The sequence below is a fragment of the Pteropus vampyrus genome, unplaced genomic scaffold, assembly GCF_000151845.1.
Source record: "Pteropus vampyrus isolate Shadow unplaced genomic scaffold, Pvam_2.0 Scaffold363, whole genome shotgun sequence".
NCBI lineage: Eukaryota > Metazoa > Chordata > Mammalia > Chiroptera > Pteropodidae > Pteropus > Pteropus vampyrus.
Window position 1 is genome coordinate 1,232,373 of NW_011889144.1, and position 24,231 is coordinate 1,256,603.

Consider the following 24,231-nt stretch of genomic DNA (forward strand, 5'->3'; position numbering starts at 1 on the left):
AATTCAGCACAGTCACAAGATGTGAGGTCACTAGACAAAGATCACTTGTATTTCTACATTGTAGCAACAAAAAATTGTAAAATGAAATTTAAAAGTACAATCCATTTAAAAGTACAATCCAGAAATGTGTGAAATACTGAGATAAATTACAAGCTCTGTAAAAAAGCATGCTCACTGAAAACTATGAAGCATTGCTATGAAAAAAATTCAAAGATGGATAAATGGAGAATTATATCATATCCTTGGATGATTCAATATCGTTAAAATGTCAGTTTCCTCCAAATTAATATATACATTCAATCCAAATGCCCACCAAAATTCCAGCAGGCTTTTGCATATAGAGAAAAATTATAAGCTGATTCTATATGAATATGATATGAAAATTCAAAGAGTCAAAGCAATTTTTAAAAGAATGCTTGGAGAACTTAACTTTACCTAATTTTGAGATTATTAAAAAGCTACAATAATGAAGAAATTGTATTAGTGAAATGACAGACATACAGATTAACTGAATGGAATAGGGAGTACCAAAACATATCTACTTACATACAGCCAAGTTATTTTCAACAAACATGCTAAGGGATTTTAATGGGTTAAAAAAAAAAAGTCTTTTCATCAAATAGTTATCCATATGAGGGAAAAATAACATTGACTCTTATCACACAAGATCCACAAAAATTTAATTTGATCAAAGGGCTAATTGTAGAAGCTAAAACCATACAACTTCTTGAAAACAAGAAAAAATCTTTATGATGTTGGGATATGCAAAGATTTTTTAGGATACAAAAAGTATGAAGCATATTAATTGAATTTTCATTAAACTTAGAGCTTCCTTTTTGAAAAATACTAAGAAATAAAAAGGTAAACTACATAATGGGAGAAAATATTTACAATATACCAAATGTATTTGTATCCAGAATATATTTAAAAAACATTTAGACTTCCATAAGGAAACCAAAAACTCATTTTTAAAAATAGGACAAAGTTTGAACAGACACTTAACTGAAAAAGATATGTCAATGGTTATTAAGCACATAAAAAGATCTTCAACCTCATTAGTTATGAGGACACTGCAAATTAAGATCATAATGAAATACCATTACGGTTATCATAATTTTTGAAATGGAGAAGACATAAATACCAAATGTTGACAAGGATGTGGAGCTAACGTTGGTGGGAATATACAATAGTACAAACATTCTGGAAAAGCATTCGACAGTTTCTTTTTAAAGATAAACATACATCACCTATCATATTACCGTGCCATTCCATGCTAAATATTTACCTAAGAAAAATGAAAGCATATGTCCGCACAATGATTTCGTTTTGAATGTTCACAGCAGTTTTATTTGGAACAAACACAATATTAAAAACAATTCAAATGTCCTTCAACGACTGAAAGGGTAAACAGATATTGTAGATTCATACACTGAAATAAGCTGGTATTAGCAATGAAAAGGAATGAACTAGTGGTATTACAGTGTGGATGAATCTCAAAACATTACACTAAAAGAATTCAGATATAAAAAAAGTACATATGTGATTCCATCTATATGAAATTCTGTAATATGAAAAACTTAATCTGTAATGACAGACAGCAGATTAGTGGCTGCCTGGATTTAGGAATAGGGTTAACCACAAAGAGACCAAAGGAACCTTTTGGATTGAAGAAAACCTTTGTCTTTATTGGGATGGTTTCATGGGTGTATACTCATTTGCCAAAACTCATCAAACTGTACACCTAACATAGTATATTTATTTCATATAAATTAACCTTAACAAAATTGATTTGAAAAGGTAAATGCTACAAGAAAAAAAATGGGGCACTTTTATTAGACTCTACCTGGAAAAACTAGAAGGCAAGGAAAACCCCGGTTCCTTAATTGAGGCTTTTTTAGTTGGAATCATGGTGATTGTGATCTTTCTTAATGTTTCTTTCATTGTCCTAAATGTTTATATTATTAAGAACTGACAAAGGCCAGATTAACTAATGATTAATACTATCGTGTAACCATCATAACAAATATTAATATCATCTGTGTCTGAATTTAAGTACTTGTCTGAAGATGTTCTGTCACACACTTACTTTTTATTACAGTCTTCTCAGCCACAACTTGAACAAGGTTTTGATACACCCACCTTTGCTAACGTCTGTGTTATGCTGGCAGCATAGAACCATTGTGTAATCTATCCCATCCCCTCTGAGTTACAATCATGAGTTACAAATGTTGAAGTGGCTTTATATTGATTTCAGTTCCCATTCTGTGTCGTCCACTATTAGGAAAGGTTTCTGGTTAACCACGCGTCATTTCTTAAATAAGCATAGGCTCTAGTTAACACCACCTAGCGTTCATAGTGACCAGGTATGTAATTGAAAACATGAGCGTAATTGAAATTACACAATTTTTCGTATTGCAAAAGACTTGGAACTATTTATTGAATCTGCTTTCTAAGAAGATAAAAGTTTTGGTTCTTTTTTGAGGAGGTTCCTTTTTCATAATCTAAAAGGAAGACTACGATGGTTTAAGTATTTCAAGGAATCAGGAAGTTATCAGAGATGTGTACAAGCCATGTGTATAAAAGATGTTCTCAGTGGCATTATTTTAAACAGCAAAAAAGTATAAGCAATCTAAATGTCCTAAAGGAGAGGATTAATTTTTAAATTACTGTATGCTGGGAGTCTTTTAGATTTTTTATTCATTTTTCAATTACAGTAGGCATACAATATTAATTTCAGGTGTACAGCATAGTGATTAGACATTTATATGCTTTACAAAATGAACATCCATTATACATCTGACACCATAGTTATTACAATATTATTAAAAGCATACTGTTTCCTATTTTTCTGACATGTTATTCATTAATACTAGCCTCATACTTACCAGCCATGATTTACTTGCCTTTTGTATCAGCTTGGTCATTGGGAGCACTCTCACTTTGGCTTGTGTCCCTATGACAAGCCCATCTTGTTTTCCAAGCCTGTCCTTACTTTCTGGCTCCACAAGATGTTCTAAGCTCACCTTGTATTTTCCCTGCCCCGCCTTGGAATCAACAGTTGTCCAAGGAGTCTTACTTCTTTTATTGGTGAGCATTATTTTTAGAACCCATGATCTGGATCACTTTTGCTTCTCGACCTTCTCAGTGGACAGTCAGGAGACAAGTGTGTACCTAACCCAGGTACGCACATTTCTATTTTCATAACTATCTAGATTTCAAACACACACATGAGTTCCAGTATCACAGGATTCATTCTCACCTTTCCCTTTTCCTTACTTGTAACTTCTTCTGCAGTGAGAAACCTGCAAATTATCATTGTCTGCAAAATATCTATTTATCTGTTCAACACTGGTAAACACATAGTTTCAAAACTGCTAACCCTGTACCCCCATGAGAACAACTTACCAACTAGAAGACAGGTATCTCTAACAGCTATCTTTGGTCTAAGAGTACCCAAGAGAATCACAGAGTGACTTAGGACAGCTCCCTTATTTCCAATATCTTTCAATATGGTCATGTGATCCGTTCCTATATAGTTATCTTTGTCACAAACTACATTCTATCTGGTGTTGGAGGATAGCTCTATGGATATTCTGGACCACCAGAGAGATGAACAAGTGGGTCCTAGAGTAAATTAAGCCTGAAATATTGCTGAAGGCAAAAATGACAAAACTGAAGCTTCCCTATTTCAGGCAAATCATGAGAAGGCAAAGTTCTTTGGAAAAGACAATGGTGCTGGAAAAACAGAAAGCATGAGGAAAAGAGGAATACCAAGTATGAGATGGATTTACTCCATAAAAGAAGCCATAGGCATGAATTTATAGGAGCTGAACAAGGCTGCTGAGGACAAGACAGTGTGGACCTCACTCATTCATAGGGTCACCAGGAGTCGAAGCCAACTGAAGGGCACATAATGACAACCAATAAAAATCCCAAAAGACTCTTAAAAACCTAAACCAAATGTCAGCAAATCTACTCTTTAATATGAGTAGATTTCTGTCCTAAACAACAGAGCAAAACCCGCCTTGGTTCTCTCTCAGAGCTCATTTGCTCCCATTTTACTTGCAATCCTGTTCGGCTTCATGACTTTTCCCAGTTGATTATACGTTAAAAACTGGAGAGAAAGGAGAGGCTGGACAGGAAGAAATGACAAAAAGGAAGACAAAATCTACAAAAGGTAAATAAATATAAGACCTAAGAAAAATAGCCAAAATATTCAGTAGTCACAGGTAGTAATCAACAAGCCTGAAGAGGCTCAAGGCACATTTCCTAAGGAAGCAGGATCTGAAGCATCTCAGTGAAGCAGAGAAGCAGCAGGGCAGGTTCAGGAAGGAGAGAGGCAAGGATGGAAGCAGAGGAAGTAAAAAGTGAGCGTGGCCGGAGCACCGCATGGCAGCAGGAGAAAATAGAACCAGAGAGCCTCTAGGCAAACCAAGGAAAGTGATCTTACCCTCAGGCGATAAGGAGCAAGTGAGAGGGGTATTTTCGGATAGCTCTAGAAGCAGAGGGGCTGCTATTTCCTTTTCTCTGTAATGTATGAATTATATAGAATGGAAGAATGCTTCTGAACTTTTCTGATAAATGCCACGACCCACCATTCCCAGACATCTTTTAGAAGGGTGTCACAGCTGGGAATCACTATTACTTCTGAACCCCCTCCAACCAAGATTTTGTCTAGCTTTAAATTCTGTACTTTGTGTTGTCTAAAAGAGATTTTTGTTTTGTTTTCAAATATGAATTGTAATATTCAATGTGTTCAAATATCTCACCTCCTTCTTAACCCTCACTTCCATCCTCCTTGAGAACAACGGGCTAAAGGAGCCCCAAAGTTAAAAACACTAGGATTTCTAGTATTACTTAATTAAACACACACACACACACACACACACACACACACACACACACACACACAGAGTGTTTTCGTGCTGGGGTCCTTGTGGAACTCCTCACTCCTCTCGGGTGGAACCAGTTATCTCACGACCATCGAAGATGCCCCATAACACTCACTGTATTACTAGGAGTGAGGGTCTCCACCGCGCCAGGCCCCTCAGCCTGCGGACCTCTAGCAGAATGCCGCACTTAACCGAATACAAAGTCTTTTCCTTCGGCAGTAGATATGGTGCCTACTAAGAAACAACACTTCCCACGTGCCGGAAGAACAAACTCCTCCTCGCCCAATCCCTAGCCTCACGGCCCCTCCTCTTCCCTCTCCTCACCTGCTGTTTCCGCGGTGCCAACTCCACCCCACCCCACCCCCACCGCCCCAGCCACCGCCCACTTTCCGCCTTCGGCAGCGGATAACCAGGGTAGGGATCCCAGAGCCCAGCCCGAGTCATGTGGCACCGCGGTCACGTGCTGAGCGGGGTCACGCGCAGGCAGGACACCGCACCAGCGGGAGCGCGGCCGCCTACACCCGCTCACTCTCGCGAGATCCACGGGGTCACGTGACGGCGCGGGCGCGGCGCAGTTTCACGTGACAGGCGCAGCCGGTCGTGGGGTCTCCTTCCTTCCGCGGGCGCCGCAGCGGCTGGGCCTCTTGACCGCGGGACACGTCGCTCTTACGCCGGCCCTCAGTCTGTTCTCCAGCGCCCGCCCGGCCGCGGCCCAACCGCTCGACCCCGCCCGGCTCCCGCTCCGGCGGCCCTCGTGCCCATGGCCGCACCCGGCGGCGCCCGGCGGCAGCCGCTGCTCCTGCTGCTACTCGGTAAGGGCAGGGCCGGAGCGAGGGGCCGCGGGGAAGAAGGGACTATAAAGGATCTGGGGGCTGCGCGGTGGGGCCCGGGAGAATGAGGGGCTGCGGGGATGGTGTGCTGGGGCGGGGAAAGGGCTTCGAGGTGGGAGGGGGAGCTGCGGGCTGGGCCTGGAGTCCCCGGAGGTTGGCGGGCTCTCAAGTCGTCCCCGCACCGGGTAAAGTCCGCGCATGGGGTCTGGCATGGAGCCCCCTGGCCGCTGCTTGGGGTGTTGGGTTCAGTTGCCCAGAGGTGGACTAGGGAGGGTTGAGGTCTCACTCGAGGGCCTGTTTCCACCCTTGGGTCACTAAACTTGTTTTCTGGGATGTTAAGTTGAAAATGACTTGGGTGGCTTGGTGGTTTCTGGAATGCTGTGCTTTGTTCCTTTAACTTATGGGCAAGTTTAGCCACGGAGGTCCAGGTGAGGCTTTGCGGCCCAAGACCCCAGGACCTGCGCTGTCCTTCGGTGCTCCCAGTGGGTGACCCACATGGAGTTCCTTCCAAAACGGATCTTAACTGGAAGAGAGAATAGGGTGGCGTGGTGATCCCGGCCTTTTAGAATTCGACCTTGGTGCTTTAACCTTCGCACGGTTTTCAGCATGGCTTGCAATGCATATGTGTGTGTTTATGGATTTAAATTTGTGTTGGAATGACTTAAAATTGTCTTTATGAGTTTAGGAGAGCCTATAATGAACAAAATGAGAGGTAGGAGTAGGCCTTGGTCTTTCAGTGGCAGTGTTCTAGTGAATCCTCGTAAAGACCTGCTGCCACTGTCTGTGCATGCTGGTTCCTATGAATCAAAATGAGGGACTCCATTGACATGTTGGGGAACATTTGGCTCTCCATCAGTTTGTAGAATTCATAGAAGCAGTCAGTGGGTGCTTAGTATTTTATTAATTGAATTTTGTTTTCATTTATCTGTCCCAATAAGCAAGAGCAATATGTGTTGTCTTTTAAACGGGAATCACTTCATGGTTTGATTTTAAGTGTTTAGAGGCCCTCTATGGCACGCTTTCTCACCCCTCTCCCAAATAATAATGGGAAGATTCATCCAAGTGCTAGGATCAGAAATATACAGAAGACAGCTGGTGGGAGTTCAGGTGAGTTAGATAAACACATTCCTGCACATCTTGCCATGAATTCTTTAAATATTTCTAATTCCCATACTATAAAATTCTGTTATTGCAACAGTGAATTTTGGTTTCATGTTTTCGTTGTGCCTATTGTGTAAAATTAGTTATTTGAACTACATGAATAGCCACGAGAGATTACCTTATTCTAGCAGTAAACCCAAAGCCTTGCTGTTCACTGGCATGTGTAATTAGTTGCAAGAGGAGTTGCTGGAACAAGTTTTGTCATGTCAGAATGGCTGCATTGTTCTTTTTTAGAAGAGCCCTCAAGCATTAGAACTTTCATGTTTTGTTTTATGTTTTAAAAACACCTTAAAAATGAAAAATTTTCATAATTTCCTACATTGTAATAGATTGGAGTATTAGTTGTGGAATTAGCTTTTTAATGCCTGTTGCCATATCTTTTTAAGTTTTACATTCAGTAAAAATCCAACTTTTAGAAAAGGTCTGTTAACTTGGATTTAGGTCTATTTAAATCATGTTTAATTTAATGCACAGTTTCACCAAAAAACATCTTCTAAAAATACTACAAACGTCTAAATTAGTAATTCTTCCTGCATTAATGATTATAAATTACTGAAACTCTCTTTTGTGTTTGAATACTTGATAGAAAGCATAGATAAACATGAACTGAAACTTTTTGCTATGTAAGATTTAGTATGATTACATCATGTGACTCTAAACCAGTGATGTCAACTAGATGACTTCTTTTCCCTTTCCAAATGAAGAATTATCATGTAGGAAGTTTGAAAAGTTTTATGCTAACGTTACCCTTGATTTGAGTTTGTCATTTACCCAGGTTGGCAACCAAATTCTTCAGTAGATTTGAGGTTAAAATGTTTGGGGTCCATAATTTTGAATTTATATTGTTAGACCTATCCCAGGCAGTATTAGTCCTCTCCTCTCTGTGTCCACAGAACTTGACTACATGTATGTGCTTTTACTAGAGCATCAATTCAGCTGAGTTATTAGTTTTACACATATATCTCTTTTCCCCATATTACGGCCCACCTTCTGTCTCACACATAGTTAGTGCTCACTACATACACATGGAGATGTCCAGCATTACAGCAGTGGTCCCTAACCAAACATGCATATGTCAGCTTTTTAGAAATATACCTACTTGTGCCCTGCCAACATAGGTTGTCTGAGATGGAACTTTGGTCTTTTTTTCTTTCCTTTAAATATTAATAGATGATTATGTATCACTGATTAAGAAGAAGAAAGTACTGGATTTAAAAAAATTAAATCGAGACAAACTAGGAAGTCATTTCTTTAAAAAAGTCAATGAAGAAATTTATTGACTTGTTCTTTCAGAAGGCAATCTCATTTCAAAAGCAAGTGTTTCGTAATTCAAAGCATATTTGCTTGCTCACCAAGTGCTAGAGAGAAAGCATGGTTCAGTCCATAGCTAGCATGTATAGGCACATGCTGAGTCAGCAGACCCCATTCTAGATCTGGTTTTGCATCACTCAGTGTGTGACCATGAGCAAGTTAGTTAACATCTCTGTGCGTGTCTCCATATTAGTAAAGGAGAATCATAATAGTGCCTACCAGTAAAGATTGTCATGATAATTTAATTAACTGCAGAGTGCTTTGAGCAGTACCTGGCACATAGCAAATGCATTACAAGTCTTGTTAAATAAAATACTTTTTTGACATTTTGTGTCAGATACTGTGGATTCAGTGACGAACATGATAAATGAGTCACTATAGCACTGAATGTTTAACAGCTAACATTAGAATTGATGCTAATGCCCATACTGAATGTTCTGCATGTGTTGGCTCTGGCTATTGCTACTGGTCCAAGGTCACACAGCTAATATGTGGTGGAGGAGTCTATCATAGAACCATATCACTTACTACTTCCCACAGCTGCACTTGTTTTAGAAAATGGAATTTCTACATGTAGTATTTTGAAGGAATAAGCCAAAGATTTTCCTTTATATATCTCCTGGAGAAATGACCAGGTTCACATCTGACTGTTAGAGATTTGCCAGCAGACCAGGGGGCTGATTTTTGAGACAGACAACTCTCAACAAATAACACAAACATTTTCACTTAAAAATAACAAACAAAAATTTCTGACTATTAGCATACATATATTTCTCTCAGAATTTTATGTTCTAATGGTCTTGTAGACATTTTTCTCTTGACCAGAACTGGCTTCTATTGGGTAAGTTTCTTGTTTTAATAATCAGAAATTTGGGGACCTCTCCATAATGAATGTGGGCATCTCGTGTTGCTAAAACTTATTTTTAGTAATACTGCTTTGTTTTTCTTTGAAAGATCAGACCCTCAACGTATTTACTAAATGAAAAAATTGTGTGATAGAAAGTTACTTAATGTGAAATGCTTCCTAATGAAGTATTTTGAGTCAGTAGAAAAGTTTTTTTTTAATGATTTAGGCATCTGTTTTATAGAAGGGCAGCTCAGTGAGAACTGACTTCTGCATGCTCCCATGGGAGGCAGTGTCCTGCTGTGCCCATGGCACATGTGATTGCATGTGACTGACTCTCCAGCAGCCAGGCCAGGGCCAGGTGTGAGCCTTGAAGGCCTGAGGGAGCCCATGTGGCCCACGTAAACAGTAAGCTGGGTCAGTATCCAGTGTTTCTCTGGCTTCGGACTCCATGCTTTAATACACACTTTGTTTCTGTCTGCCAGCCCTCCTTTTGCCTCCGTTATGCTTACCCGTCCTGCTCAGAAGGCATGTGTTTTTAAAAACCTTTGCTATGTCAAAAACAGGTATGGAATAATTTTCTCCAGGTAGTGGTTTTTGTTGTTGTTGTTTTCAATTCTTTTTTTTTTTTTTTAATTTTATTTTTATTGTGGTGACATTAGTTAACGAAATCCAGTAAGCTTCAGGTGTACAATTCAACAGTAAGGCATATATATATTGCATTGTGTTCACTACCCATCTCTAAGTTTTTTAAGTGGAATATTCACTCATTGGTAATGCTTTTAGTGTAATCTTGACCAAATAATCTAGGGGTGGGTTAAAAATTTATTAAGTAAAACAGACAAAAAATTGCATTGGTTTCCTTGTTTGCCATAGTTTGCTTCGTTTTCATGTAGCAGCTTTTCTTTACGAACACAGTTTTTGGTATTTCCTTTACCAGATGCTTATAGGAAGATATGTGGTGTTTCTGGCCATGCTCTTTGCTTCAGGCTTGAATTGTTGGCTCTGAAGATATTATTTTGTGAAAGTCCCAAGGGTAAAATGAATTGCTTTCATTGGAGACATTTACTCTGCCAGGGACAAGGGCGTTTAGAATGAAAAGTTAATTGAGTGTCCTCTGAGTATGCCTGAGTCATATTTACACTTAGAGTGATCATAGCCAGGTGTGGAAATGCTCAGTGAAAGGGTGTGCAGGAGCTTGTAGCAGCAGAGACAAGAGAGGGTCCATCAATTCTGAATGTTACAGTACATGGCAGTGGTTGACAGCTGTTTGATTTTAGAACTAGTGAAAACACCTATTTTTCCCATCTGTGAAAGAACAATATACTAAATAAAATGTACAGCTTGTAAGGTTACCTCCTTAGCTCTACCATAGTGATCAGATTACATTTGCTACTAAACTGTTTGATCAGGCAACGAGATATGATGAAGCCAGAGATGGCACCGGCCTTGAGAACTTTCTCAAGCTAGGACCCGCAAGAACTTCATTCTGTCTCTTCCCTCCCTGGGATATGGCAGCCCTACCTAGAAAGGTCGACTGATGTTCTAGGTCACACAGCCAAGTACAGGTTCAGTTTAATCCTTGTTTTTTGAAATTGGGCAAAAAGCTTAGATCTTTGAGTCCATGGCTTTTCTGCCACACCACCAGTCCATGAGAGGTAAAAACATCTAATTTTAAATAATAATTTAGGTCCACAGTGAGAGATCCAGGACTCTACCAAATTTCCCAGAGATGCTCTGAGGAACGAGTGTTAAGTAACGTATATGCCCAGGGGGTGACTCAAATTGACCTTGTGATTTTTCGATAAATATTCTGAAGTAAAGCATTAAAGAGCTATTGATCAGGTGGCAAACTGATCAGGTGAGTTTAGAAAGATAACATTTTTCAAAATTGTATCCAGGGGGGACAGAAGACCCAGCTGAACCTAGCTTAGGTAATCAGTGTGTCTAGTCTTAAAAAAGCACAATGGAATCTCATAATAAAATCCGTTATTGCTACGCTTGTAGACGACAGAAATACCCAGTAGTATTTTCAAAGGTGTTTGGTAATTTTTGGTTTTCCTGGAGTTAGCAGGCTTCTTGCACAGTGCGTCAGCAGTGTTTACGGTGAGAGATGTCAATGGGACAGCATGTATAATGGCCAACTTCTCCGCTACCTTCTTGACCAACTATAATACCAAGAGTGGTTTTAAGGTAGGAAACACCAAGATACTTAACGCATTTTTTGTGTGTGTGTTTGTGTGTGTGAAAATTACTTAAAATTTTCAAATCAATGTTCGAGAAATGCTCTCACCTTTACACAGTTCTCCCTACATATTTCCTTCTTGGCTCATCAGTAGCCTATGCTGTTTAATATACTAAAACTGAAGTAATAATATACAAACCATTTGTGTTCTGCTTTCACTATTTTATTATGAGCATTTTTCTAGTTTTCTAGTTAATGTTAATCAACCTAATTTTTAAACCATCCTTCAATTGATAAAGTTTTTTTTAAATGTTTTATTCCCATTTACAGCTCTGGATATCGCTTTCTTGATCTGTTCAATTTGCTTTACTATTATGCTCCAAGAATTTCATAAAACAGTTGCTTGATGTGCAGTGCTATAAGCACTGTACTAGTTTGGTTAAAATGTTCCTTAGTTGTTAAAACAACTTTGTACTTATACAGGATGAATAAAGCTTTTTGCATTTCCTAGATTTCTAACAAATTAGCAGCACTTATTTGTATTTCTTCCTTTGTCGGTTACCTATTAATCGGCATTTCACTTGTTGTATTAAAAATTTACCCTTTTAAATATATCCCTAAACCAAATATTATTTTCAATTCTTTGTTGAAACCAACATTTTTCCTTAGCTCCATATTGACAGCACCAATATCTTTTTACCACCACTCAGAAGGGCAACAATTTGTCCCAGAATTGCTGGGAAGATCAGCAGTTTCTTTAGAGTACTCTGGACTTTGTGCCAATTGCTGGTGCCTCATTAATTCATTTGTACTGGTCTAGATACAGATGTGGTCTCTGTCAAAACAGAAGAAAGCTGGGAAAGTTTTGTTCCATAGACATGTCTCAAATTCTAGACTTGCCCAAGCACCTTTTAATTTCTATTTCACCTTTTTTGGGAGTGGGCTTGGATTTTTAAAACAGTCAGTTTGTTACATGTTATATTACACAAATGGGATCATACATACGCTGTTATGTGCCTTACTGCTTCACAAAACATGGTTTTGTCACCTCAAATAGTTCTATCATTTTTTAGGACAGCTTAGTCCCATTCATTTTGATGAACATTAGGTTGTTTTCTCGTTTGTTTTGTACATAATAGTAAACTCAAACAATTTTGCATAAACACTTTCTTTTCTTGATTTAAAGAGAAATATTCTTTAAATAAACATTTCTATAGCTAACAAGTAGTAATAGCTTTTTTCAAATACAAATAAACCATTCATCCTGAAGCCCAATATGAATTATTTCATTTACCAAAGTAACTTTAGTTTTAATTCTGTCATAAATTAAAATTATATCAATGAAGAATTATTTTTAATAAATAATGAAGTCAACTTTTCCTTACACTTGAATTACTTTTCAGTTTGTTCCTGACTTTACTACTGACTTTGTGTTTTTGTTTATATTGAAAATGACTACCCTTAACAATGATATCAGAGATAGAACTGAGGTCTAATTTTATATCAGACTTACAGAAGATCTTTGTTTTTTTTTCTGAATATCTTTAATAACCTACATTCTAACTGGGTTCTGTTGTCATTGTGTTTTTTCTAGAATGTGAGCTTTGACCTTCCATCTAATGCAAAAGTATTAAATAGCAGTTCCTGTGGTAAAGAGAATGCTTCTGACCCCACTCTCATGATTGCTTTTGGAGGAGGACATACACTGACCCTCAATTTCACAAGAAATGCAACACGTTACAGTGTCCAGATGATGAGTTTTGTTTATAACTTGGCAGACACACAGATTTTCCCCAATGCAAGCTCCAAGGGTAAGAACAAAAATTGACCAATTATGAAGTAAAGAAAATTGAGTTGGGGGAGTATATAAAATTACTTTTAACTAAATACTTCAAGTAGTTAAAAATTTATGTGTTTTTTTTTTTTAAAAAAACAGAGATCAAGACTGTGGAATCCATAACTGACATCATGGCAGACATAAATAAAAAATACAGATGTGTGAGCAGCAACCAGATCCACATGAATAATGTAACTGTCACATTCCGTGATGCCACTATCCAGGCATACCTTTCAAACAATAGCTTCAGTAAGGAAGGTAAGACACTGACCTTGGCCCTAATGCCATTAGTATAACCCCAGTGAATGCATAAGTCCCCTGGTGTCTGAGGAAATTATGTGAATGAACATCTCTACAGCTGGGGACAGAGCAAGTGGCTTCTATCTTAGGAGAACTCTCCATCAAACCTTTTTTTCTGTTTAGAGATGATCTCTTTAGATTGAGGTGGACAAATATGATTTAAAAAGGGTAAAAGGGCAAAGCAATTGAAAACCCTCTCTGTGTCTTCCCTCGTTAGAGCTAATGGGGACAGTGTCACAGAACCTCTTCCGATTCAAGCCAGCTGTCTTTACGCAGAGATTTAGTCTTACTTTAGTTCGGCTCAGGCAGGCCCAGAGGCAGGTTATGTTAGGACCAGGAGTGCCTTTCTGGAGGAATCATGACTCCCAAGGGTGTACCTGCCAGTTTAACTCCACTGGTGGTCTCTGGTCTTAACAGGGCTCCAAGCCCCTTCCCAGCTCCATGGTCATGGTTAGGGTAGTCAACCTCTCATTTCCTTCACTTGTAAAATAAGGATAATAACCTATCTTAGAAGGTTGTTAGGATTAAAAAGGAAATGTGTGCAAAGTGCTTATCTCAGCACAGAGTAAGTAGTAAATAGGGCTGTCATTTTACTATGACTTAATAAAACTCTCTTCTCCAGATCTCACTCATCTCTAATTTTCCTGAGGGGTAATTGCCTTGGGGAAGTTGTCTCTGCCTTCTGGAAGGTGTGTTTAAAGACAGTCACATACCTTTTTCTAATCTTTGGACCTGCCACTGGCGGGCCTTTGATTTGCAGTGTTCCCCAGCAGTCTTGCTTGAAGGCTCAGAGTGACTATTGAAGAGTGGCTAATTTGCACAGTCACTAGAGCTGTTCTGCACAATGAACCAGTCAGCCCTTTGTCCAGTTTGTTAAAGTCCTCAGAGATGTAGGTGCTACTAGCCGGGCCAGCAATCTGGCTTATAGGCCTCCTCCAGCCTGCCTCTGGTTTCTGTATGACCAGTAAAAGCCAAGAATGGTTTTTATGCTTATATATTTAAAGTAAAAAAAAAAAATCCAAAAGACTATTTAATGACACATTAAATTATTTGGTATTCAAGTTTCATTGCCCATAACTAAAGTGTTAATTGGAACACAGCCATGATAATTGACTTACCTAATTCTGCGGCTGCTTTCATGTTCATAGTGGCAGAGCTGAGTTGGGACAGACACTGGACAGCCACAAAGTCTAAATAAAATGTTTACTATCTGGCCCTTTACAGAGAAAATTTGCTGACCCTTGACAGAGCTAGGACTAAAAGAAACAAAGTTAAACTGGGAGAAATGCAACTAGTAGCAAGTGTGCAGTGCTTAAAGGTGGAGGTCAGTGCAAGCTGGAGCAGCAGGGAATTCTAAAGGAAATGGGCTCAACTTTTCCACCACACAAACGGGCCTGGAGCTGGGTGAGCACACTGTCTTCATCTGCAGGGGCTGATGGAATGCAAGGACTTCCTCCCTCAGGCTGGCGTGAACAGTGTTTGAGGGCAGCAGATCCAGGTGTATGCACATGCTAACATGAACCGCCTTGGGCAGATGGAAGGTGACTTTGTCAGGCAGAGTGGCTAACCAAGTGGGGCTTAGAGCAACAAGCTAAATACTTCGAGTTATTTGTGTTCACAATTACAGATCTCCAAGTGGCTGGGTTTCACACCTGGCGGAATACATCTGGGTTGCATCAACCTCACTCAGGTCACAAGAGCAAAAGGAAAAAGCAAAAACTGTCAGAAAGTCTTGGGAAATGATAGTCATCTCTGGCTTACTGGCTCAGTACAGTAACCTCACTGAAACTGGTCCTGAATGTGGTCATAGAATACAGCTCCTCACCTTTACAACTTTTCTTCTGCTTCGAAGGCTTCTGAACACAGAGATGATCTGGCCTCCCCTGTTGGGGGTCCTCAAATGGAGTGGTGCTTTGAAGTGAGGTGCCAGGTCATGAGTGCACTGAAGCCCTGTAAAAAGAGCTACTGTTTCTAGTCTAAACAGAGATGTGACAATAGACTAATTTTGTGTTTAGGTTAATTAATTACTTTGCTTTTTAAATAGACATTTTTTAGAGCAGTTTTAAGATTCACCACCGCAAAGTCGAAAGTACAGAGATATCCCACATATCCCCTATCCCCACACATATACATCCTCCCCACTGTCAGTGCCCTGCATTTTCATTACTTTTCTAATGGAGGACATATGTTGGTGAATCCAAATGGAAAAGGTACAGATGTGAGGCTGTCCTCACACCTGAGCCCCAGTCAGTAGCTCTCCTCCCCAGACGCATGCTCATGTCCCACATAGGGTTACCTGGGGCTTTGATCTTCCATCTTGAGAGTCCTTGGGTATTTGGAGCTTGTGGGCATCACTCACTCTGTTCCATCAAGTAGTTTGTCAGAAGTTTGGTCGCTGAGCTGACCTCTCACTGTGGGATGGGTCTAAGACACCCTGCTCCCCTCCCCGTGTTTCATAGTTGTCCCCTCTCATCAAAACTTGGTTTAGTTTTGTTAAATCTGCCTGTGCCGATATGTATGTATTTTAAAAAGGAAATCTTGCTTTTTTTTTTTTTTTTTTTTTTCAAAGACACTAGAGCATACTCTCAGTAAATTCTACTGAGAATAAGAGGGTTAAGAGTCATCCTGAAGTTACACTGACTATCCTGTAGAAGTTGAAGTATTCTCCTCTCATCGTAGACTGGAAGGGCTGGGTGAAGTCATGGGCATGCCTGTGTGTTCTTCACTGGAAAGGGAGACGTCCTCATTGGGCTTGTGGAACTCATCTTACTATCAAGTCACATCTTCTACAGTAATCCCTTATCAATCTAGTACTAAGAAACAGGAAGGTCAGGGGGGAAAAAAAAAACCATCCTGACCTGGCAGGGGCCTGAAATTTTCAAGGCTCTTTTGCTCAGTCTTATGCCTCTTGCCTTGAGAGCTACTACTACCCCACCTCTCACACAACTGTGACTTCTTGCTTGACACACTGTTTTATTGGTCCTCCATTGGCCTAGATTCTAGGTACTACAGGCAGCTGCTCAGGGTACAGGTGCTGGGGAGGAGGAGTTGAGGCCTCCAGATCTCAAGTACAAACTGGTGCTATCTGTAGGCAAGGGGCTATACTATACGACAGAATATAGTAATTGCTGATGTGGTCTGAGTCTTTTTTAAAATTAATTTTCCAGTTATAGTTAACAATATTATATTAGTTTCAGATGTATAACATAGTGATTAGATATTTATATATCTTATGAAGTTGACCTGAATTGTTTTTAAAGCTCAGCTGTGAGCATGTTCTACAATTACTCAGCTTGTCGTGAACCTAATTCAGAGTCTGATCCTTGAGACTAGACAGCCAGCATGTCATTATAGTACTTTTTGTTAATTCTCTTGGTGTCTTATTGGCTGTTTTTTGACAATGGTTGGTATTAAGGTTGCTTTGCAATTAAAAAGACCGGTATTTTCCCTAGAAGTAGGGGATTTTGGCTACATATACTACCATGACAGCATAAATTGCTTAAAAATATTTGATTTCTATTAAAATTGAGCCATTTCTTTTCTTTTTTCCTTTTTTTTTTTAATCTCCATTTATGCCAAATTCACTCCTTTGATTCGTAGGTACTTTTTTTTTTACTTTTTTTTCTTGACCAAATTGAAAGCTTCAGGGAAAAGATCCCATATCAAATATGTTAAGCATATTTTTATATCCCCCTAGTCTGTTCTAGTCATGGATTTTTTTTTTTTTTTTTTGCTGGTGGGAATTTCATGGATTCTTAATTGATGAATGAACATATTTGCAATAAATTGGTAAATTTTGGTCATAAAAGCCCGTTTAAAGTTTTTATTTGATGAACTGCAGGTTCTGGATATTAGAATAGGCTTCTATGGCTTTACTTATCAGTAGTGCAGTAGTGGCCTTGACCAGCTAGCCCTCATTCATCTTACCTTTACACATGTATTGTCCTATCTTAGAAACCTCACGTACTTACAGATTTTATTTTAAAAAGAAAGAAAGCACAAGCCAAGGTTGCACTGACATTGTTGTCAGTTTTGTTGATGAAGTTAGGTTCTGAAGAAAACAGGTATCTTCTTTCCTGAAGGTCTGTTGAAGTAAGGTAGATGATTATCGTTCTGGTGTGGTCTGAGTATAGCTCTGCCTGGAGGCTGGAGAAAACCAGGTGAGTGAATCTCACTCTGTGTCCATCAGAATTGGATTTCCAACCCTAGGCCCACAGTATGTTAGTGAGTTTGGGTTGAGACCCACACAGGCATCTGGGTTTAATGGCTCACCAGAAGATTCAGTTTAATTCATTTTTTTATCTTTAAGATTTTGATACATGGGTACTTGTCAACTCTTCTGTGACCATTAGAAGTTCAAAATAGAAATTCCTTTTAAATATAGTTAATTGTAAATTTTACTTCCTTCTCAATTTGGCAGTATTTCTTTTTCGTTCTTGAGGAACCAGAGTCTTGCTCCTAAGTTTTGCTTAAATTAAAGACACTGATGCCAAAAATCTCTTTCCATTTGAGACTCCTTAATTGCAACATGCAGATTTATAAGGATATTTGCTGCTGCTGCCTGGAGATTATTTGGGGCCTTCAGGGCACACAAGCTTTTAAAAATCATGAGAAGAGCATCTGGAAGGATGCATGGCCCTATACCCTCCTCTCCCATTGTTTCCTTTGTGGAGAACACTGAGAGTGACCCAGCAGCAATCTCTGGGTTCCCTTGTCTTTCCAGAGGCCTTCACATGGGTGGCACTTAGCATACTTCGGTATATTTTATTTGTGATTATCTCCTCACAGATTGTGAGCCTTCTGCAGGAAGGACTTTGCTATTTGTAGAGGGTAACAGACTGGTTAAGAGAGTGGATTTCACATTTGAAATTCAGATAGAATGAGGAGGGTATTTTATTCATACAGATTTCTAAAGTTCTGAGTTTTTGACTAGTGGTTAGACCTATGTTATTCATATTTCTACCTTGGCATTTTGTAACCTGCCTTATGAAAACAATGGAAGATTGTCACATCATTGTAGGTTACTTCCACTCCCCGCCCGCCCCCACCCCCATGTGTTGTGGCCACCTAGAGCAGAATTTGGAGACTGGCCTCTTTTTTGTTTTGATGTGGTTTTGCACATTTAACTATGTTGTGTTCTGTAACAATTTATAAAGTAATGGTGAAGCTATTTTTTAAAGTACGGCTATAAAGTCAGCCTGTAGCTTAGCTAGGGTAAGATGCAGACAGTGTTGGCCAGCACACCCTAGATTGGAACATCTCTGGAAATATTTGCCCTGCCACCATTAGCCCAAGGATAAATCCATTTTTGAAGGGTGTTTTACCCCCTATCTTTATCCTCTTTATTCTCTGTCTAGAAAGGCATTTTATTCCATAAAATTATATTGTGTGAAGGCATGCTGGGTGAATTGAACTTTCCAGAAAGTATTAAATTTTCCCGTGTGTTACAGTTCTGTGGGGTGAAGTTTCCCATCTCCTCCCCTAAGTAGGTTGGATGTAGAGGTGAATCAGCAACTGAAGAAGAGTTACAGTGAAGTTTCCTTGTAGCTTAGAGTAAGTGGAAACAGGTGGTGGGTAAAACTGAGTCCCTCTGCTGTGGCCTGTCTGTACTCCAGCCTCCCTCATTTTCTGTATTGCCTCCTGTTTTGGAACTTTCGCTTTCACACTTACTGGGTCTTCTGTGCCCTCACCGCCCTGCCCCAAATAAAAACCCACTGCACATGACTAGCCCTGTGCACCTGAGTCTCAACTCTCGTCTTGGCCTGTAGGGCCACCCAGTGCCCATCCCTCCAGGGGTCTCCTCTGCTGCTCTCCCAGGCATCCTGTGCAGATGGCACTAAGTTTATACTTTCAGAGCAGTGTTAGCATGTGCCATCCTTGGGCAAATTAAGCATGTTCTTTGGGGTGGGGCTTTTTGAGATAGTCTGTTGGAGTCTACAGTGAGCTCAGAGAGATGGAGCTGGAGCTCGGGGTTACTGTAGCTCCTGTTGATTCTAAGAAACTAGAACTTTGCCTTCCTTCCTGTGAGCAGTGTGGTTCATCCCTCCTTGTCCCCCCAGAGACTCGCTGTGAGCAAGATGAACCTTTCCCGACAGTGCTGCCAACATCTTACCACCCCTCACCATCCCCTCCCCACCCTTCACCATCTCCAATACCTGAGAGCCCCTCGGTGTACAAGTATAACGTGAGTGGTGCCAATGGGACCTGTCTGCTGGCCAGCATGGGGCTGCAGCTGAACATCACCTACAAGAAGAAGGATGGCACGGTAAGCTTGAGAAGCTTCAAGAAGTGCTTTTTCTTTGTGCAGTGGAGTGCTGGTGCACAAGTATCGGAATTCAGTATATGTGTGCTGCCTTTTAGAATGTAAATTGAGAGAACAAGTCACTGTGCCTGTGTCTATAGTAAGCTTATTGGCATACAGCCATACCCACCCCTTTACATACTATGGCTGCTTTCCTCTGGAACAGCAGAATCAGGTCACGACAGAGACTGATGTGTGGTCCACAAGCATAAAACGTGTAGTGTTTGGCATTCTACAGCAGCAGTCCCCAACCTTTTTGGCACCAGGGATCGATGCTCCTATGAGAACCTAATACCTGATGATCCGAGGTGAAGCTGAGGCGGTGATGCTAGCTAGCACTGAAGAGCGGCTGCAAATACAGATGAAGCTTAGTTCACCCACCACTTAACCTCCTGCTGTGTGGCCCAGTTCCTAATAGGCCACTGACTCATATGGTCCGTGGCCCAGAGAGTTAGGGACCTCTGCTCTACAGGACAAGTTTGTTGACCTCTGGGAGAATGTTAAATTTTGTTTAAACTTTTAACACTCAAACATTTAAGTATTATTTTTATACTTTTCCTTTGAAATAATATTTCTCCTTAATGGTGACAAAGTCTGTGAGGCCATGGCAGGTAACTTATTTGTGATGGACATAAACTGTATGACCATTGGGAGACAGGATGAGAATGGCACTAGGATCTACATCTTTCCCACAGGTATGTGTCATTCTGAAAGTTGCAACCAGAAGTAGTAGGAATCCAGAAGTCTGCACTAGTGTAAACTTCAAGTATTTTTCTTCTGATTTTGGTTAAAATGAATGTGGCCTTAAGGTTACTGTTTTTAGGATAGCTTCCCCCGCCACCCCACCCCCAGAATAGAGGACCCAGGATGTGAGATGGAATGGTAACTTGTTTGCTTTTCTTACTTAGGCTGTGACAAGAGTATTCAATATCAACCCAAATAAGACCCATGTCAGTGGGAGCTGCACTGACCAGCTGGTGACCCTGGAGCTCCAGAGTGAAAGCAGCACTTTCCTAGTCTTCCAGTTTGGAATGGTGAGGGGTCCATATTCCTTTGTCACTTAAGGGGCTTCGGTGTCAGACCAGCCTGGCATCTTAGCATGCATCTCACTGTGGTTTTTTTCTACCACGTTTTCTCGTGCCTTGGTGCCTCATGGCTGCAGCAGCTAAACTGAGCACACTGTGAGCAAGCCCAAGTGAAAATCGCACAGGTCTTGACAAACCCACAGCTCTGCCTTTTCTCTGCCTTCCCTTTTTTTGTCGGTATTTTTGGATTCTCAGCTCTCCCTTCCCCCTTTTTGTTTATAAATGAGCTTTCATACATTTATTCATCAGACATTAGGGAGTACCTGCTGTGTGCCCAGCAGCCACTGTTAATACCAGACTGCAGCCAGTCTGTGGCTGCAGAGAGGGAAGGGACGTATCAGAGTAAACGCTCAGCTTGGCCTCCTGCCTCAGACACTGTCCTCGCTCCTTTACCCCAGAGCAGCATTTCTGCGTTCTGTACCTTTTTTTCTTTATACCTGCCTGGGAAGAATCATATGTAAAATTAACAATACGGGAAAAACAGAAATGTAGCTCATGAATATTTGTAATACTCTATGCAAATGAACTGATTAACAATTGGGTTTCTTGTAATAAAGTTTAACTTTCCTACAATTCAGTAAACAATCAGGGAGAGTTTACTTTTTTGGAATATAGTTCTTTCGGTCTTCATTTTAGCAGAAAATCTGATACTGTGAAAGGTCTGGAAGGAACCAATCAAAATTTGTGTTCTTGAGATTTATAAGATGCCATTTTATAGATAAGAAACTTTGCAGTTTCATTCTAAAGCTAGAAACATGGGAGATTGAATTTATTACCAAATGATGCTTTACCAGTAAACATGTGAATCTGGTAAATGGTTAAGGGTTATCTTCTTCTCTTTAAGAATGCAAGTTCTAGCCGGTTTTTCCTACAAGAAATTCAGTTGAACACAACTCTTCCTGATGCCAGAGGTAAGACCCCCCTCTCCCCCGCCCCCAGTTCACATGCCCATCCAGGTGCCCCAGAGCACTTACTGTCATGTGCCTCCACAGATCCCAACTTCAGGGCTGCCAACAGCTCACTGAGAGCACTTCAGGCCACTATGGGGAATTCCTACAAGTGTAACGCTGAGGAGCACATTTGGGTCACAGAGGCCTTTTCTGTCAACGTATTCAAAGTCTGGGTCCAGGCTTTCCAGGTAGAAGGTGACAAGTTTGGGTCTGGTGAGTAGCATCAAGGATAGCATTTCAGACTCTGAGTGGAGTTCAACAGGCTTCAGTTCTGTTTAGATATTTAACAACCTCTGTGTTGCAAGGAGGAGCTTGGGATGGGGGCCCCTTCCCCAGTCTAAGAAATTTTTAGAGCAAATAATCCTTTCTGTGTTAATCTCGCTTTCAAAATGCCCGGCATATCTTAGATGTGAACACATCACCATTCGAGCAAGGGTGGTCATTTTATGAAATAGTATGGCTTTTCTCCCTATGAGAGTGGGATATGAAAATGCTACCTGCCTGGTGAGTTCAGTGTTCCAGAAAGGTTCAGAGGCGTTGCACTGCACTCAGACATGTCTATAATTTGCTATCCATGTGGAAAGTGATAGTTGATTGGAATTGGAGACCCCTCCCTGGTATAGAGCGGTGGGCAGAGGTAGGGAGGAAGGAGTGGCCTCTTTGTAAAGTCCGTGTGGTGTTCTCCCATTTGTCTCCACAGTGGAAGAATGTCAGCTGGATGAGAACAACATGCTGATCCCCATCGCCGTGGGTGGCGCCCTGGCAGGGCTGGTCCTCATTGTCCTCATTGCTTACCTCATCGGCAGGAAGAGGAGCCACGCTGGCTACCAGACGATTTAGCACCACCTAGCACCACCGTGCTGCCGCAGACTAGCAGCAGCTGCAGGGCCTCTGTTCATTTCCTTGAGCTTAGATTGATGTTGAGGGAGGCACACTTTATTGCAAACTGATTTTCAAAACTGCTTTATCCAATGTGAAGTTCATCTTGCAACATTTACTATGCACAAAATGAGTATCGAAATGACGGTGTTAATTTTGCTAACTGGGTTAAATATTTTGCTAACTGGTTAAATGTTAATATTTACCAAAGTAGAACTTTAAGGGTGAGATAAGAGTGCTTTTCTAAATGGGCACTGGCTCCACTATCATTTGGCTTTTTAAGGTTCTGGTGTTTGGTCTCTTCATTCTTGACTCAGATATAAGCCTTACAAAGGGAGGTCCTCTGTTCTTAACACTTACAACTGATGAAGGCTAGCTAACTGTTAGACTTAAATACACTTAAGAAATTAGTAGAAAAAAAAATTAAAACAGAAGTGCTTCAAAAGCTGAAAATCTGGAATGCTTAAATTAAGCTTTAGAAACCAGGACAGGCCTGACTCCCATGGGCTTCACAGCTCAACACATGAGTGTCAAAGCTTATGGGGTGTCAAGTCCTTTGGTCTTTCCACGTTCTGCCACTCAAGAGCTGGTACTTTTTTAAATAGAAAAAAGGGTGTTATTTTTATTTACTTTTTTTTGTAAAGTGATTTTCAGTCTTCTGTTTAAGGTTCAGGGTGATCCTGTATCTGCACTTGTGTACAATAATCAGTTTCACTCTCTGATTTAACAGCTTGCAGCTCGGGTGGGCTGTGCACTGAGGATCCCTTCGTGTAATGCATTGCTATAACAATGCTAATAAAATGTCTCTTTCGTTGTTTGTCTGGACCTTGTGCTTTTATCAGCTCTCGGTGAGATGAATGATAGAGAAGTGTGTAAGCTGCGGTTGAGTGGGTGGTGGTAACTGCAGGTGGAGGATCTGCCTCTGCCACCTGCTGGAGATGGAGCCAGTCTGCTGGGTAGCAGTGTGAGAACATGAGTTGTGTTTTAAGGTTACAACAATGTGGCCATAGTGTTGTGGTCCCAGCCACACCATGACAGTAGGATGTGAGAGGAGGGCAGCATGTGGGCTCTCTCATAGTACTGTGGAACCCTGTGGCTCTGGAGACAAGATCACCCCTTTGAAGATGGGCCCTTATCTGTCCTTCAGGATAGTGGCACCTGAAGGCCCTGATGACTGTGCTTGGTACTTTCAGAGCAGGATCCCAAGCCTGAGTTTTATTTAATCTTAACTTTTTAAGCAAAGACCTCTGCCCTCTGAGGCTCTATGGACTTCGGAGTCTAAGGCTGAAGGCAGCCTGCCTGAATGACCCTGGGACTGCAGTATCCCCGACTGCTACCCACATTCCTGCACCCCAGAATCTGCCATCTGCACAGTGGAAGATTCACTTTTGTAGAGCTGAGGTAGCCCTGTGGTTCTTTGTAGCAATCCTTTCAAACAGTGTGGGGTCATGTGACAAATACCAAATGGAGCAAGACTCCAGTTAATGGCAGTCTGAAAGCTCTTCAGGACATGAGTGTTCAGCACCCTTGAGCAGCAGCATGACCACAAGCACCATATGCTTCTGGGATTTTAGTCTCCCTAATCTGGACAGGACACAATTCATGCCTGATCCAGAACAGAGAAACCAGCAGTTTGCCTGTCATGCTGGGGTTGTG

General features: G+C 40.7%; 1 protein-coding gene across 1 annotated transcript; it reads left to right on the plus strand.

Annotated features, from left to right (window-relative positions):
• Nucleotides 1–5,457: 5,457 nt before the first annotated feature.
• Nucleotides 5,458–23,397, plus strand: LAMP1 (lysosomal associated membrane protein 1). Its single transcript, XM_011379520.2, has 9 exons — nucleotides 5,458–5,704; nucleotides 11,110–11,231; nucleotides 12,818–13,034; nucleotides 13,160–13,318; nucleotides 19,420–19,625; nucleotides 20,570–20,695; nucleotides 21,591–21,657; nucleotides 21,739–21,909; nucleotides 22,397–23,397. The coding sequence occupies exons 1-9, from the start codon at nucleotides 5,653–5,655 to the stop codon at nucleotides 22,534–22,536; spliced, it is 1,260 nt and encodes a 419-aa protein (XP_011377822.1). The 5' UTR covers nucleotides 5,458–5,652; the 3' UTR covers nucleotides 22,537–23,397.
• Nucleotides 23,398–24,231: the final 834 nt, after the last annotated feature.

What these genes read in the sequence shown, in the direction of transcription:
- LAMP1 (XM_011379520.2), top strand. Translation starts at nt 5,653, where the DNA reads ATGGCCGCACCCGGCGGCGCCCGGCGGCAGCCGCTGCTCCTGCTGCTA. An exon ending in ACAAGAAGAAGGATGGCACG is followed by an intron (nt 19,626 to 20,569) that starts GTAAGCTTGAGA and finishes TTTCTTACTTAG; the next exon opens with GCTGTGACAAGAGTATTCAA. An exon ending in AACTCTTCCTGATGCCAGAG is followed by an intron (nt 21,658 to 21,738) that starts GTAAGACCCCCC and finishes GTGCCTCCACAG; the next exon opens with ATCCCAACTTCAGGGCTGCC.